The 18,548-nt window shown below is 44.3% G+C and overlaps 1 protein-coding gene across 3 annotated transcripts in view; it reads left to right on the top strand.

The window, feature by feature from the left end:
* Positions 1–18,548, top strand: part of pins (G-protein-signaling modulator pins) — a 101,375-nt gene that overhangs the window by 14,233 nt on the left and 68,594 nt on the right. For all 3 annotated transcript variants that reach the window (XM_065439154.2, XM_065439155.2, XM_065439153.2), the window contains 4 exons: positions 488–630; positions 787–910; positions 12,528–12,643; positions 17,399–17,663. In XM_065439154.2, the coding sequence (XP_065295226.1) occupies positions 488–630; positions 787–910; positions 12,528–12,643; positions 17,399–17,663 (648 nt within the window). The remainder of the gene's footprint in view (positions 1–487; positions 631–786; positions 911–12,527; positions 12,644–17,398; positions 17,664–18,548) is intronic.

Consider the following 18,548-nt stretch of genomic DNA (forward strand, 5'->3'; position numbering starts at 1 on the left):
TACAGCCACCACCATTGAGGAACTGGTACTAAGCGTTAGTTTTTTTTGTATTTATTATGATTCTTTTTTAAGGCAGAACTGGAATACTTAAGAAAAAATTCAGTGCTGTCGGTGAATCGGCACCCATAGTGGTGGCTTATTGGATATGGTGTTGAGCACTATGGTGCCTCTTGCCTCTGCATGTTGCTTTAGGACATTAAGCCCTACCTATCAACCAAACAAATGTCAATGTATGTGCAAGCAATTTCCATGTGTGTTGCACAAATTAGTTCCTTTTTCTATGCATAAAACGCATAAAACTTCATGGAGGCATGCTGCAGGAGCTGTGCATTCTTCTGCCTTGTGATTTATTGGGGGAGTTGGGGCTGTGGTGTATGGCACTGTTTTAGCAATGTACTTGCAAAGGTATTGTCTATGTTCAGGTTCCATTTACAGAAACAAGCCACGAGGAGTTCATTACTGATTTTTGCTTTCCTGGATTCTGCAGATAGGAGAAGCACGTGCCCTTTATAACTTGGGCAATGTGTACCACGCTAAAGGGAAGCACATAGCCCGTGCTAGTCGGCAGGAGCCTGGGGAGCTGCCATCTGATGTTCAGGACTGCCTTCGGAGGGCCATCCACTGCTATGAGTGAGCTGAGAACTTTAGTTGTTGCCTGCTACAGGCCTAGCAGAAGCTAGCATCGTATTATAGTCTGGCTTGCTGGCTGTGATGTTCTCACTGGGTACAGATTTAGAGGGAAAAGAAAAAAAAAAGGTACTAAGCGCTGCTATTCTGTCTTTTCAGGGAGAACCTGAAGTTAATGGTGGCTCTTGGTGACCGATCAGCTCAAGGACGAGCATACGGCAACTTGGGAAATACATACTACCTGCTTGGCAACTTCAAGAAAGCCATTGCCTACCACGAGCAGGTGTGTATCTTGAGCTTCATTCATGTCAGACAATTCTTTAAGTTTGTTTTATTAAGCACTTTTAAGATCCAACCAAAGAAAAGCTGACTGCTGTTCAGACTTCTGCTTCTTGTGTTTCTCTTGTGATATTTCATTGGGCTTTGATTTATCTGGCCTGCACTGTCCACTCATCATCATCATATATGATTCCCTTAAGGGCCCCATGTGGGGTATTACATAAGGGGGAGGCAAAACAATAATACAAACATCGAAGGAATATTCATGTACAAAGCAAAAAAAAGGCAACAACTGAAAAGACACTCAAAAGAACAGGTTTTTGCATAATTAGTTGCAAATGAGGGTGGTTAGTAACTTTCGAAATTTCGAAGGGTTTCACTCTACAACAATGGATTCCGGGAGCGAGTTCCATTGTTCTATTGCAAAGGTTCCATTGTTTCCATTTTGACAAAAGGTAGCATCATAGTCTTGTGACCTAGCTGCCAGAGCATGCTTGAGATTTCCCTGGAAGTTAGACTCTCCTGGCTGCCGTCACCTGCTTGCCCAGAGCCTCACCACAGGTGTTAGTGAAATCTGTGCTGCTGCCTGAATGCACAGTATATGTAGGGTCCTTCGTTTTCGGATGAAGCCTGATAATTTGTCATTTTTGCACCTGCGAACAAGTTTTATGAAAACGAGGTTCAGCCTGATTCCTCCCCATAGTTTCTCCCTTTTGTGAAGGGGAAGAATAATTGCAGCTGTTACAAAGCCACTCAATGCTTCTCGACTTCTTTGAGCAAGTAGTCAAGATATATCATATTAATATTGTTCATGCACAAAATATGACATATGCTTCCATTTTGCTCAACATTCAAGTAAAAACCGGCATATATAATAAATTCAGCGCCTGCTGACCTTAAATATTTCATTACCGCGAGAAAATGGCAGTTTTTCATAGGTCTCGGAAGAATCCTTTTTGCCAGTACAAATAATACTCCAGCACACGTTGCAGCATGCCAAATTGCACATAATCGAATGCTCTTTCCAAAAACATAAGTTGCAAAGCAAACAATTTATTAGGGAACACACAAAAGTTCGGAAAAGTGCCATTTTCGTGCCGAGTTGATAAAAACAGGAAAGAGAAGGCACAATATCTACCGTATTTACTCGCGTAATCCTCGCACTTTTTTTTCCCTGAAAATCAACGCGAAGTTTGGGGGTGCGATAATTATGCGGGGAAAATTTTCAAGCAAATGTTTCGGAGTGTTAAATGCAAAGATGAATGGGTGCAAGATCAGGATTGTCCGGTCCGCAATTGTGAATATAACGAAAACATTACTTTCAAGCGTAACTTACCTTCGTTATGAAAGTACAGGGTGAACGTAAGCTCAAGCAGCTAAAGCACTTTATTTGCCGCGCGCAACCTCCCCGTCACTACTCGCGTTGCCTACGTCCTGCAGGCAATTGTACTCTTCATCAGAGTCCGTGTCGACACTGGAATCGATGGTTTCTTCATCTTCCGATGCTTCTTCGTCGTCCCACACCAGGTGGTCCTCGGTTGCATCCAGGGCGTTCGAAATTCCTGTTTTCTTGAAGCTTCTGGCCACCATGTTTACATCAATCATCCCCCATGCCTCTGATACCCAGCTGCACAGCAGCTCCACGGACGGTCTTTTAATCTTGCCGCCCGGCGTCAGAGCATGTTCACCTTCTGCCATCCATTCTGTGTACAGCCTCCGGACATTATCTTTAAATGGCTTGTTCAAAGATACGTCAAGAGGCTGTAGCATTGATGTGAGGCCGCCGGGTATAACAGCCAGGTCCGTGCGCAGTTCCTTGAACTTCGCCCGAACCGACTCTTGAAGATGGCCCCGAAAGCTATCAAGCACGAGGAGCGACGGAAAAAGAAGCGCTCCCGGTCACCGCCCCCACACAGTCTTCACCCAGTCCACCATAAGGTCCGCGGTCATCCACCCCTTTTCTTGGACGCGCACGTGTATACCAGGGGGGAGCTTTCCTTTCGGGAGGGTCTTCCGCTTGAAAATGACGTACAGTGGGAGCTTCCGCCCGTCCGCCGTCACGCCTAGCATGACCTTGCACCTCTGTTTTTCGGCACCTGTAGTCCTGACGTGCACAGTCCGAGCGCCTGTCTGTTCGACTGTCCTGCTGCTGGGCATATCGAAATTCACCGGAGTTTGGTCTGCGTTCCCTATCTGGGAGAGCAAGAAGTTTTTCTCCTGCCGGATCCTGATAACGAATCGATGGAAGTCCACTATTTTCTCTTCATAGGCTGCGGGCAGGCGCTGGCAAAGCGTCATTCGCCTCCTGAGCGAGAGTCCATTGCGCCGCATAAATCGTGTGGCCCACCCGTTACTAGCGCGGAAGTCTTGCACCGGGATGCCCTCCTTTCTTGCGATTACGAGCGCCTGGTTCCGTATCAAATCAATCGACACAGCACACCCATCTGCTCGTCGAGCCTTGATATATTCCAGTAAAGAGGATTAGGCGGCAGGAAATTTCCCAGTCTTTCGTCCACGGAAGGCCCGGTGCGTCTTACCAGTCGTCTTGAGTTCGTCGTGCTGCCGTCTCCAATACCGGACACAAAACTCGTTGACGCCGAAGTGTCTGCTGGCGGCGCGGTTGCCATGTTCCAACGCATACTCAATAGCTTTTAGCTTAAAAGCAGCTGTGTAGCTTGCGTAGCGTCCCATGGCGAAGTGGCACAAAGAGCACAGTGCAACACGCGAACAAGGCAAACGAGGCCTATGAGACACCGGAGAGCTGGAGACACCTTCGCAAAATGGCGTAGCGGTGGTGAGTAGATGAGCGGTAGCGGCGGTGGCAGCGGATGATAGCACAGTACCGCCGCCTAGTAGCACACGCGCCAAACCATGGCGATCGCTACGACAAGCAGACGGCTCACGGCAGTAATTTTGGGGGTGCGATGATTATGCGGGGAAAAAAAAATTTTCCAATTTTTGATAGCCAATGTGGGGGGTGCGAGCATTACGCGAGTGCGAGCATTATGCGAGTAAATACGGTACATACGCATTATTAACAAAGAAAATTTAGAATATACATATTGAAGATCAATGACTGAGGAACACTGTCTAAAAAAGATAAATTCTCTGTACCACGCTGTTCTTCAGCTACATAAAAAAAAAAACTATAGAGAGCGGGAACAGCTTCATCGCTCGTGCCATGCGGTGAAGCAGTTCCTCGTTTTCGTAAGGCACATGTGCACTCCGCAGTTTTCGCGGAAAATATTCGTCTTTTGTTAGATTTTTCTTTTCGGGTAGCACATCCTGCAGTATCACCTTTTCGGCATCTTTTGCGGATGGTGCGGCACTTCTTTTGGGACAGGATCTACTTGAGCAACCTCTTCATCATCAAGCTCGAGCAGCTGTTGGGTGAGCTTCATTCGAAAAGAAAGTTGGTCAAAGCGGGCGCTCTTTTGAAATTCCGGTGTCGAGAGGTGTTGCTGGCAGTGCTCTTGAAAATAATGAAGCTATTCACAACAGTGGTGTCAGTACAATGAAAGAAGAGTGTTTTCCACTACCACACGCACTTCATCAAAACGTTATAAGATGCAATCAGCTGATCCGACTTATCAACACCAAGTTGTCGTCATTCAGTAGCGGCTTCTCGATTGGGATGATAGCCCATACGCCCCCTCTTCTATCTTTTCTTGTGACTGTAACATGCCTGTTGGCAGTGTGCGCTGTAGACATCATGTGGACAACCTTCCTGTCCTTCCATTGCAAATAGAGGATGTTGTTCCATCAGAGCCACCAATCACCACCTCTCTTTGACTTCTTCTCCCACGATACGTCCTTCAGTTCAGATGGGAAGCACCGACGATCTTTACGTGTCGTGCCACAAGCGAGGGTTTTGTGATTTACCAGGTGAGCAAAGAGAGACGCAGATTTGTAAAAGTTATCCATGTAGATAACGTATCCTTGATTGAGGTAGTTATTGCACAATTGCATCACCACATCAAATGCTAGTCCACTTGCACTAGCTGTTTCCCGTTTGCCTGCGTACACATAAAATTGAACGAAATAGCCAGTCTGCGAATCGGCAAGCACCCACAATTTGTATCCCCATTTTACAATTTTGTCCCGCATGTATTGCCGAATACCCGATCTTCCTTTCAATTTGACCATTCTTTCATCCACAGAGAGGTGCCGCACAGGTTGAAAAAGTCCTCCTGAAGTAGTATTCACGTGTTGCAGAAGCCACAATATGCGGTGCAGCTTGCCATGCAAAGCTACAGTAGTCGCCTCCAGATCAGTGACACTTGGGAAGCGCAGAAGTGCAAAAAACCGTCTCCTTGGCATAACGTTCCGCGGAAGAAGCCTTGAAAAAAGTGTACTGGTATTTCAGTAGAGGTGGATGCGTGGCACGTTCACAATGCCCATATAAATGAGCAGTCCAATGAACTTCACCAGTTCGTCGGGAGTCACTTCTTTCCATGACCCATCTCTTTCAGTATAGCTTGGAAACTTCAAAATATGCATCTAAGCATATTTGTTCGTGTTTTTGCAGATAGTATGTATCACTTCGGTGGTGAAGAATAGGAGGAAAAAATCGCGTGCCGTTGTAAAACGTCTTGCGCTGCTCTGAAGTGCTGGGCCAAGATGTACTCTGGGCGGCCTTGTTGGCATGAACTGAAGTTTCTTCACAGCCGGTGGCAGCACATCCTGGCCTAGCGACGTACAGACCCTGCAGATAACAAGAATAGCTCTAAGCTTGTGCACAAAGGTCGGCAGATAAGTGTGCACAACGCCGGTGACTGCTCAAGGCTGTAAAGGTAACTCACCGGTGAGCAGCTGCGGATGTTTCAGGCCGACTTAAAACATTGTCGCCGTCAGAGCTTGAAGCAGAGGTACTGTCATCTTTGGACTCAAAGCTCGAATCCTCGTTACTAAAATCAGGTGCGGGTGTAGAATACTTTAGAGTGGAACGCTTTCCATGCGGCGCAGTCGCGTGGCAGCAACAGTAGCGACTGGCGTTGTAGCGATATAGTAACACCAGACACGGCCCTCTAGCGGATTTAACAAGAGAAGCGATACCAAAAGTGCTGAAAACTGGCTGTAAAGGCCAGGTATACATGTTGGACATGCGGCGGACCTTCAGGAATGCGTTTTCGTGGAATAAAACCACCTGCACTCCAAGTCAAAGCTCACTACTGAATAGCTGGCGTCATTTTCAGGTAATTATCACCACTCAACACCATCAGATAACAAAGCCGACAATATGATTCAATATTTGACTTGCTGGGAGTCTTTTGATCACAAAAGTTTGATGTTAATGCTGCATTACCACGAGTGGCAGTTTTTTTTCTAAAGCACGGCCGCCACACCCCCTTTCACAACAGTACATGCACATTAGTTCTCCAGAAGGTGCATCAAAAATCAGAACGTTGCCAGAGTGGGAAAATTTAAACTGGTTCTACTAGTGCACTGCCTAGACTAACCACTGGATGGCGCTAGGTGCACGAGAAACGATTCCAACATGTCGAAATTGGCGATTTATAGCATCGATCACCGGTGAACGATTTGAATAGGCGTGGTAACGAAAGAGCTAACGGGTATTCCAGGTAAATATGCAAGGCAATAGCATTGCATGCACGTGTCATTTGTAAATGGTTGCAGCTAGAGGGATGTGATATTAAACTATTTGAGCTTTGCCAATCGGTGTTTGCACTTTCATGCCTTTCGTAAATAAGTATGAGTGTTGGTTTTTCAATGAGAAAGACATGCCCAATGGAGACATTAAGATAAAAAGCACGTGCTGGCCATCTAAGATATGTCACTGAGCTACTATATACTCTCAGCAGCGCAATATTTATAGAGGTACTTAATTAATTACGCCATGATCGGACATTGTGTGGTTTGAAGAGTTTGATAGCTATCAAGAGAATAAACAATGTAGTAGCACTTTCTTAGCATAACAATGTACTTTCAATTACCTTGGATGCAACATTGCCGTGCGCTTTCTGCATCAATGATGATATGGTGTGATTGCGATTTAGCTCGTTTTCCTGCTTTACTTATAGAAGACAATGACCGCGCAATGGCCTTGTAGCATTGATGGGTACGTCAACGCACATCCAAAGCGGGTCCTGCACTGTTCACACAATGTGGCAAATGATGGCTCACAATGGTTGCCTAGCACAAAGTATGCATTATATACTGATCTGCAAACATATACTAATACCCGTGTCACGCTGGACATTTTAATGTCATTTGATTCGAATGACATTCGGTGCAACGAATGCCATTCGACCTGTGGTGGTGCTATACGGGAGAAACTAATGTCATTTGGTCATGATACGAATGGTGATCATTGAAAAAAGGTTGGTGAGAAAATTAGAACAAGGTATGTGTAGAGAGTCTGAAAAGTCAATCTGTTTATTTTAATAAACAGACTAAATAACATATATATAAAACTACTGTCGAACCCACTTGTAATGATACTGGTTTTAACAATATATTGGCTATCACAATGAATAGCTGCTGCACCATCAACTTTTGTATGTTTTCTATGGAGAAATAACTTGTTTACTACGATGTCATTATGCCACATTATCAGCTATAACAAAGTGTGGCGGCTGGGTGTCTATGCCGAAAGGTAATGAAATGCGAAATCCTTGTAAAAAAAAGAAAAAAAAAATGAAATGCGAGCCGCTGCACGATCGCCCGCCACTCTGACTGCCGCCGTGCGCTTCTCCGCACTGCAGTGGCAGCGCAATGAGAGCCGGAACACTCGACCCGTCACTAGAATGCAGTGTACATCTGGAGAGCAGATTGGGGGGAGGGGGGGGATGTGTGAGGAGAAATGCACAATGTGACACAAGCAATTGACGTTCCAGCATTCTCTGTGGGAGAGCGGCAAAACACGTGTAACCATGTTGTGATCGTCGGGCGTTTACCGGTTTGGGGCAGCATACAACATCAATTTGTGCAATGCTGATGCATCCCGCAACGTTTCCGCCTGCAAAGACTATCTGAAATTATGGATTCTGAAGCTCAGCGCATCGTGCATTCAGGGCATTTCAGCTGCCAAGAGGTCCGCCACTGGCCACATTAATATAATGCGGAAATTTCTTTTGAGCTAGAAAGAAAAAACGGGCACTTTAATCTCGCCGCCTTCAGAAGCTGAACAAAGCACTTCCTCGTCGGAGTAAGAAGAGACAGTCATTGCAATGTACGAGTCCACTTTCGATATTTGCTCCGGTAACGAAAATAGCTGTTGTGACATCACTGCATACATTTCGTAGTCGTCATCATTGCTACTACTGTCGTCCATCAAACTGCAACTCGAATTCGAAGTTGAGCTCCAGCAGCTTTCACTGCTGTCACCATCGAGTGTCTCAAGCACTTCAGCAAGGTGAAGACGCTTTGCTGCCGCTGTCCTCCGCGCATCCGGCGAGAAGCAATGTGAACTAGAAATGCCAGTATCTGTCGCTGAATCGTTGCGAAGCTCGTTCATATCAACAGCATCAAAGTATCTGGGGCCAAAATAGCGACTGTGCTTGCCTGCCGCCATTGCCGCTGTGCTCCGGCTGAAGCAAAATAAATACAAATTAGGAGGATATGGCGGCTTGAATCACGTGACTTTCTCTGTACTCCGTTTTTCAGGAAAGAGCAGTGCAGACTGCTCCCGGCTGCTCTTGGCGCAGCGAAACTACTCTTGTTCTGCCACTGGATGATGGCGCTCCCACTCCTGTTCGACCATTGAAACACGCCGCGCCTGGAAAGAGCACTTTCAGCTTGCTTTTGAGTGCTCCTGTTTTCCTAAGGGAATTTGCCATAAGGTTACGAGAAAATTGTATCTGAATGGTCCGAACACCTTTATTGAAATTCAAATCTCCCGCCACCCAACCGGGGTAGTAGTGGCGTTGCATACGCCATCACCGCTCTTTGCTGCCGTCGGTGAGCACAACGGCGCCCGACAGACGGCAACACCGAGTTAAGACAAAGCGGTGGATTCGCCGCTGTAGCTTCTTTTTGGTCAAGTGGCGTTGACCGTTCGGGCATCCCGCGACACCACATGGAAGTTGAATTCTCTGCTACTTGCAGTTTGTGCGAGTTTCGCGAGCCAGCAAAACCAGCGCAGCACTATGCGATCAGGAAAGTACTGAAATGCGAAAGTTTGGACGGCGCAGAGTCGAGCGAAAATGAAACCTTTCCACCGTCGTCGTGGTCAATGGTAATGTCAATGAGCCCTTTTTTCCAAGCATGAAATGGAACTGGACAAGTAGCATTTTCTTTCATCGCATAATAGAATACGAGGATGGTTTTTGCAATGAGAAGTTGTGTACTAATGACAAAATTTAACTGAGGAGTGCTTTCGTCATAGGGAAAGGGCTTGAATGTCCCGGGGGGTCTCTAATCACATCCTGCATTTACTGTGACTTCTCGATTACTGAGGCTCTGTTCGCGATAATATTGACGCCTTAGAGATTCTCGAGCACTAATCTATCACTTTAGTTTGACTTGGTATTTGCCTTTAGTGTCCCTTTAAATATCGCTGTGTAGCAGCTGAATAATGTCATTCGATTCGAATGATATTAAAAAGTCCAGTGTGACAGGAGTGTTAGGGTCCTTCATTTTTTGGTTTTATGTTTTTCAAAAATCGAGGGGTAAAAGTGTGGTGTTATTTTTAGGGGAAAACCTGGGAGAAATTTCGTTTTTGTTGTCCGACAGCCAAAAGTTTGAGATTTTTCTGGTAACATTCAGGTGTGGTTCACACAGGCTATTCTTTCATTTCGGACACGAACATTTTATTTAAACAAACGAAACCACTGACAGAAACATATAATTCCAAACAGAGCTGTTTCCAAGTTACGTGACAAAATTATCTATAGAAATTCGCACTGGTAGGCATTATTTACACTGATAAAACAAGCCACATAAACAAACACAACAAACAGAGGTGTTCTTGGTGATCCGTTGTTTACCTTATTCTCTGCCCTTCTTTATCAAAAGAAAAAAGGCACGAGTAGTAGTGCACAAAGGCATATTTTTCAAGAGGTGTGATGCTTTTCCTTATCTTACAAAGCCCTTGTTCAAGTACTTCTAGACCTGTCATGTCTCTCGTCCTTGTCCTGTTTTATTGCTTTGCTCTATATGTTCTTGCAATAAAATTCATTAAATACAAAGCAGCCAAATCCGTCACGCTTCATTCAACACACTTTAGTTGAAAAAACATCCTGTCAACGTCACAGCTACCGTTCGCAATGCAGAGTAACGTCAACACGGCATTCACTTCCACGCACGTCACTACATGTGTGCAGAGTGTAGAAACTGCAATGTGACAGGCTATTGTTGTATTCATGTAATAAACACGGCTACTAAAAGGGCAACAAGCTTTCTTTCACTTAAAGTCACCTGTTTAATACACATAGCAACGAGCATGTATTCACACTTGGTTTTCATTATTCAAATTCGCTTCAAAATATAACATACATGTCCCACTTCATTTTGTGTGTGAAAACTCTTCTCACCAGCAAAGGAGAGCATTTACCTCATTTGTTTGATGCTGCCTTCTATGTAAAGGTTTCAACACTTCATGCAAGAATATTTTTGGGAATATGTACAAATTGGGAACAAGAGTGCAAAATCTAGAAAAACTTATTTCATTGTTGGAATACTTCCTAAATTTGGCCCACAATTGCTCACAAAAAAAAAAACGTTCTCAAGATGCTCGATAAGTTATTCCTATTTCCTCTATTTAGACTTGCACCTTTAGTTCACAATAAGCACCCATTTTTATATCTTGGGGTGATAATTTGTCCGCAAAAGTTGCCCTTGTGAATGCACATGCAAAAGTATGCACATGCAAAAAGGTGCTCATGCAATTGTTGTTCGATGCTCTGGTCAAAAATGTACCCAAACATTTTGTTTATGGCCTCTGCTGTGCCACTTTGTCCATTGTGCTTTGGCCAAGTTTATGAAGGAAGTGGTTGTTCATAAGTTATCATTGTGACCTTCGAAGGTCAGTGGGACAAATGAGTCCCACTTACATGAACACCATGTAGTGTCAGTGGGATGAATACGTCCCACTTTTTAAATCTAAGCGGCTTGTTGTACAGAAGTGTAATTAGTTGTAACCTACTACTGAAGGCCTCATTTACTTACACTACACAAAATATTTCAAGAGTTTAGGTTCACTAGGAAGTGGTCAGAAATAACTTTGCATTCGGATCTTAGAGGGTCAATATGACATATGCGTCCCACTTTTTGAAAGTCATATAAGAAGCCAACAAACACTGACACCAAGGAAAACATAGGGGGAATTACTTGTGCTTGATACATAAATGAAATAAAGAAATGATAAATTAATGGAAATGAAAGTGGATGAAAAAACAACTTGCCGCAGTTGAGGAATGGTCCCACAACCTTCGCATTTTGCGTGCGATGCTCTACCAACTGAGCTACCACGGCGCCATTTCCCCATCCACTTTCTTGGGTTTCCTAGTAGAACCCTGGGAGTGTTCAGGTCCAAGTGTACAATTTGAATTATGAGTTAAGCTGCTGTTGCAAACGCATTTGAACCTGAAAATGAAACAAGGTGTTGTTTCGAAATTGTTCACATTTAAGTTTCTGCAGCGATTTTCATGTTGTGTCGACAATATTCACAAGCTAATACAGGCAGTTGACCATTGTGCAATAGCAAGTGTACGCACAGAACGTCTAAGGTGTCTGTTCAGCGTTTGCTCCAGTCCACCTTCTATTTGCTCCAGGGTCGTGGTGCTTCAACTGCATGTGCTATATGAAGCTCTTCCATAGCGTTACATGGTAGTTTCGTGACCAGATAAAAAGTATTGAAGGACCCTGCTAGTGCCTTTGAAGCTTTTCTGTTTGTATGACCTACATGCAGTAAATGTGAGAACGGAGTGTGACACACTTTATTATTTTTCATCAGGATTTAAATATTCTTTCTACAGAACTGAACTATAATTCACATCGCTCTCAGAATTGTCCAAGCTGTTTCACATGCCGTAGTTTTCACCATCACTGAAGCTGTAATTTATGTGTTTTACAAATTGCAGTTTATACAGACTTGAAAACCAAATTTGTATTGCAACACTGATGTGTTCCAGGAGCACGGGATAGTAATATCGGCATATGGCATCGTATTTCAGTGTGCTGAAATTCATAGCTGATTTTCAGCTTGCCAGGTATGGTGGAGGTGGTGAGGTAATAAATTCAGGGTGCTGTCTGTGTCCGCTAAACTGAGTAGAGGCCTTATGGTGCACCGCTTACTCCAACAGTAGTGCATTTCGCGACACATTTTGGGTCTATGTAATCTTGAAAGTGGTGATAGGAATCATGTTTCTAGTATATGATTTGAATACTGGATTACTTCATTTTGCAAATACATGTCCCCTAAAGTAATTAAAGGTGAATTCATGAAGTTTTGTTAATGATCATATTGGCACAAATTTTGATGTCTGCCATTGCTATAAAGCCCCCCCCCCCTCCCCCCCCTCCATGTAGCAAAAATTTTGTTTGAATTCTAAATTTTCAATCTGAGCTTGTTGCATAAACATGCAGTAGAATTGCAGGAAGGCTCTTTTGTGTGTATGCTTCCAGTTCTGATGCATGCTTATTTTGTGCTGGCATTCCAGAGGCTCAAATTGGCCAAAGAGTTTGGGGACAAGGCAGCACAGAGGAGGGCAAATAGCAACCTTGGTAACGCCCACATTTTCCTGGGGGAGTTTGGTGTTGCAGCTGAGCACTACACGTAAGACCAAAGTAGAATATTCATTGTATATATAAAGCCCATAATTTTCATATTACAGCTAGTGCTGTAAAATAAAGAAAAAATAAAAAAAAGTTTGAGAGGCTGTTGTGAGAATCCTGAGAGGCTATTTGTGCAACTGTCTTATTGACAACTTGTGATTGTGTTTAAAACTGATCCTAATTGTCCGTGGTAGTAGGCTGGTTTTTTTTTTCTATTGTTTTCACTATTCAGTACAAGCGTCATACCCAATTATACCAAAGTAAATATTCCTGCTATAAATATGTGCATCTGTGTTTCACTATTCAATATGTGATGTTTACTGTTTGTATTCGATTTCTTTTAAACATTTTGATGTTCGCCAACCTCTAGTGAATATATATTTGTCATGTCGGAGCAAGAAAAAACTTTTATGAGTAAAGTACATGTGGCTTATTCTTAATTATATAAAATACTGCACTAAATATTTTTTTTACAGTTATAGTAAATTAACACAACCAGTTTCATTCAATTATGCAGATGCTCCAGGCGCAAATATGCCATCAGTGCTGGTGCCACCGTTGTTGTGCTGTCCCACTTGATGGCGCATGTGTGACTCGTGCACTGATACAGTTCTTCGGATACAACTGATCAGGAGCTTACAATACAAGGCCATGAAATACCCGAGTGGCCGAATACAAATATCTCAGGGTATGGATAAACAAAGGGCAGATGTACACAGAAAAGCACGAACAGTCTCTCATAGCAAAAGGGCAAAGAGATGCCGGAATAATGAAACATAGGGCATTGTGGGGGTGCAACAGATATGCAGTACTGAGAGGTATTTGGAAAGGAATAATGGTGCCGGGGCTTACTTTCGGGAATGCGGTCCTGTGCTTAAGGGCAGAATTTCAGTCGAGACTAGAAGTAAATCAGAGAGCTGTTGGAAGATTAGCACTAGGTGCCCACGGGAAAACCACAAACGAAGCAGTACAGGGGGTTATGGGCTGGGCATCGTTCGAAGCACAGGAAGCTCAGAGTAAAATCCTATAGAAAAAATGCCTGAGGAAATCGGACGATAACAGGTGGGCAGCTAAGGTACTTAAATACCTATACAGAAAGAGCATTCACTCACAGTGGCGAAAAAGAACTAGGAAGCTAACCAGTAAGTATGCCAGACACGAGGACGGAGAAAGACAGAGCATTAAATGACAGGTTAAAAATGCGGAAGGTAAAAATTGGATAAATTCAATGGAAAAGAAGCATAGTGTTGGACTATATCGAGACTGGAAACAGCAGATCAGGAAGGAAGCGTTTTATGATAGCTCAAGAGGCAGTGCCCTACTCTTTGAAGCTAGGTCAGGATGTCTTAGAACGTGGAGCTATAAAAATAAATTTAATGAAGAAGACAGAGGTACTGTGTGTGGTAAATCTGTAGAAACAATAGAACACCTCATACTAAAATGTGATGGTATCCATCCTGATGTCGATGCGGACATAGTCACGCTTCCTGAGGCCCTAGGGTTTAGAGATAACAATAGTCATGTAAATAAGTATGAGATGGAAATTGGCAAAAAGCGTTTGGAAGATTGGTGGCTCAAAAGCAAAGAGGTGACATGAGGTAAAAAGTTTGGGAAGAAGTATTTAAAGAAAATGACGAATTTTAATAACTTGCAACACAGTTAAACAAAAATAGAAAGCTGAGCATGGTGGCAACTGCCATCACCCTGTTTCAAAGGGGCGCTCCTACCTTCCATCCATCTGTCCACTAAGGGTTAGAGGGCCTCTGGAGACGCAGAGTGGGTTTGGCTACCAAAATGTTGAAGCGAAGTTAATGCACTGTCAACGCTGCACTCAATCACCTTGGTAGTGGAGCCAGGCCAGGTTCTGTCTTCCGCTGCTGGCATGAGTGTTGTGTATGTGTGTGTGAATATCAAATTGTCACTTTCAAAGCGAAATTGCAAAATCAGAACCAAGTGTGAATGAAATAGAACATTTTTCGAATACTAATACAGTAGAACCTAGCCATAGTTCCAAAGACGGCCGCTTGCCATTGGTTCGCCGATCATCCGGCAGGCACAGAAGTTATCTAGGAGGCTATACAGTAGAATCTCGGGGATACGAATCTCAAGGGGAGGCGAAAATATTCATATCACCCGAAATTTCGTATCACCGATAAACGAGCGAAATCCATTATGAAACCATGAGACACGCACAAAAAAAAAAAAAACATTTATTTACGTGGAAAGAAGTCACCTATGTCCTTCTGCATCTTCTTCTCCGCGAGGTCGGCCAGCAGAGAATTTTGGAAGCTGAAGAACTGGGTTGTAGTGTTCTCACGCACAGTCTTGGATGTCACAGCACGCCGCAGAATATCGAGAGCGTGCATAGTTTCGGCTGCTGACGCTGGTTGGTCATCACCATTTTGGCACTCGTCTTCTTCATCGTCACTGGTGGAAATTCAAGGCTGCGACGATACATCCTCCACGATGTCTTCCACTGTGCGCAGACCACAGGTGACAAGATCGTCACCTGGATCACACCCAGCCCTGGGCGTGATCCTACACTGCTGTCCACTTGGTCAGCAACTTCTTGAGCAGCTAAACGATGATTTCCACGGATCGTAGCACAAACTCTTTCGACATGATCATCATCTGTTGATGTGGGAAGTCGTCCAGGCTTGGGATCGTTGCCGACCAACATTCTGCCGTGTTCAAAATGCTCAAACCACTCGTAGCACTGAGTACAACATATACAAACCTCCCTGTATGCTTGGCTAAGCAATTTAAATGTCTCTGTGAAAGTTTTGCCAAGCTTGTAGCAAAATTTCACACGCACATGTTATTCTCTAAGATTTTTCATTGTCACTTTGGCACTAATCCGACAACCGGGCTGCAGCGCATTAATTTCGCAATGCCGAGGGCCACTTTCAGCTACATTCTTGCGCAAAGCTACATTCTTTGTGCGACCACCCGCAAGTGGTCCTGCTCAAGTGATGTTGACACCCTGCAGATAAGAACTGTGACTTTTAGAACACACCGGATATCTTTAAATATGAGTGTGGCAGCGACGAAACGGTTCGGAGTAGAAAATGAAACCTGCCAACGGATACCTGTTGGCGTTCGGTGCTCTCTGGTGCACTTTTGCCGTCTGTGCTGAATTCCGATGAATCAAAATCGTCTTCCAAGTCTTTGCATCTACCACTATAAACAAATTCTCACGCGGACTCATCGAAATCTGGTGAAATTCGCTGTTTCCAAAGGGCATCTGTGCACGACGTCGACGCCATGTCGGAAGCTACAAGCGCTCGTCATGCCCAACTAAAAGGCACTTCAGAAGTCTCCCCGTGGTGAAAAAAAGAAACATGAAAGCAAAACTAGAAAAATAGTTCCTCTTTTAGGCGCTGGATAACACCAGCTGTTTGAAAGTGCCCCGAGCGCGGCAAAATTAGAAGTTAGGACCATCGATACCGGGCTATCGGTGGTTGTAGGCATGGACAGGGAAGTGTTAAGGATCGAAGGTGAACATTTGGCAGAGATGTGCCTAGTTGGGAACAACTGAATTAAAGAATAAAGAAACTAACCACATTTTACTTTACAACCCGACATTTCAGAGCCTGATTGGCTCCTTCTTCAGGGGTGAGATGGTGTGAAGCATAGTAGTACTTATATGCATTTTTTAGCTCCAACAGGTGCTTGGAGGCTTTGTGCAGTCCTTGTAGTAAACACTGGGAAGTGTTCCTGATCAATGATCGAGGTTTCCCAACATCTTTTTGATGTGCCAGGACTCCAAAAGAATCTGTTGCCGGTGGTTGTTTTGACTCTCCAAGACAACGGCTCTATTGGGGCTAATCTGATGATCGAAAAGTTGCTTCAGGGCCCTTTTAATATTTCAGACTTGCATGAACCCACTGTGAAGGCTTTGTGGCCATGGCTTTCTGCTGCTGAGTGCGAGATTGCGCGTTCGGCTTCTGCCATAGCAACTGCATTCTGATGGGAGTGGAATGCAAAAATTCTCATTTACTTGGAGAAAGGTGCACATATAAAACTTCTTGTGGTTGCATTTATCCGGAGCCCACTACTACGGCATGTCTTGTAGCTTGTGTGTTGCATTGAAAGCTTAAACTGCGTAATTCGATTTAATTCGAATTGTTACTGAGTGCCACTGGGTGCACTGGTGGCTCTGTTGTGCACATCTTTTTACTGCGAAGCTGTTAGCCTCTAGTTGGTCGGCATTTTTCGTGTCTGTCTGTGGGCAAAAAAGTTGGCCGATTCTGGAGGTAGTGCGATACCGGGCCGACCTGCTGCAGAGGTGAAGCAGGCTTCAAGCACTTGGCAGAGTGAAGCGAAAACTGCATACATTCTTTGGAATTGCATGTACAACCTACAGAACACCATTATTTTCTGTAAAGAACAAGCAGAAAATAAGCATCTGAATCACATAATCGATGATAAGGTGCTCCTGATAATAATGCAAAGCACGCAGTAGCGCTCCCCGCATACGTTTCCCGGTAAAGATTACTGTTGCGCAAGCTGCTGCAGCGACGGCAGCTTGTAGCAAAGGGAAAAAGAAATGGCAATACAACCAGCGGTGGCGTGATGTCAAAATTACCATTGCTACTGTTACTCTAAATTATCATTACTCTACCATTGCTTTAAAGCAATAAATCATTGCATACCCCCCTCAGCAGTTGTGGTTTTTTAAGCTTTGCTGGACATCCACTTTTGCAGGGTCAAGGTGGCGAGTCATTTTTTTTTTTTTGGTCTTCTTCTTTTTCAGGAAGACTTACCACTTGGCCAAAGAACTTGGAGATCGGGCAGTTGAGGCCCAGGCGTGCTATAGCTTGGGAAACACATACACCCTATTACGTGACTTTGAGCGAGCCATAGAATTTCATTTGAAGCACCTCCAGATTGCCGAAGAACTCGGGGACAAAGTTGGTGAAGGACGTGCATATTGGAGTTTGTGCAATGCACATTGCTCTCTGGGTGACCACAAAGAGGCTCTCCACTATGCCACCCGGCACCTGCATGTTTCTCAGGAGGTAAGTTGTTGTGAGGGCTTTGCAGCTGTGACTGGTTCTCTGGCAATGCATATGACGAAAAGTGCTTCTGGAAAAATGCATGGCTTTTAGTCATCACAGCTGCATTGTGTGCTGTATGGTAAAGATGCAGTGAAAAAAAAAAAGCTTGCTTAATTCTGTATGTGCAGATAGGTTCATTACCTTTGCCATGTATTCTCTAATTTGGTAGTTGTGAACAATGGTATGATTAGCTTTGCCAGTAGCGTCAAAGTGCACCCATAGCTTATATTTGTTAAAGAATAGACCACTTATAACATAAGTTGCTGGTGTTGAATTTCTGCACCATAAGCAGTACCGCACTATAACAAAAAACATTTTTTCAATGTCTGTACACATGCAAAACATGTAGACCAATTAGCTGCATTTGTCTGGGAATTCAAGCATAGGATGGCACATATGCCTGCACTTTCTTTACCGAGATGGTTCCTCCGCTGCCTAAATGCCATACAGTCACTGCGAAGCATTTATTTAGTTGACTGCACCAAACAGCAACTGTGGCTGCTGACTCCCGACGAGACAGCACTGGTTATGTTTAGCCAGCAGGAGTGTTGGGCGGTATGCTGTTGCGAGAAGCTCGCCCTTGATATACGTTCATACCTGCAGACGAAAACACAGAGATCTGATGCAAGGTGACGTGCACAGGCTGCACTGATGGCAGCGCATATGAAGCAGAGTTCGCAGGTGATCAGCAAGTAACTATCGTGAATGCATATAGCAAAAGTTTGTATGTGCACATACTGGTAGAAACGGCAAACGCTCTTGTGTGGGCAACGTTCTGAACTGATGAATTTGGGGAACATGGTTTAAGCCGATAGCGTTGCGGAGTCGAGGTCGCATGCGCAATAT

Source organism: Dermacentor albipictus, chromosome 1 (genome assembly GCF_038994185.2).
Source record: "Dermacentor albipictus isolate Rhodes 1998 colony chromosome 1, USDA_Dalb.pri_finalv2, whole genome shotgun sequence".
Lineage (NCBI taxonomy): Eukaryota > Metazoa > Arthropoda > Arachnida > Ixodida > Ixodidae > Dermacentor > Dermacentor albipictus.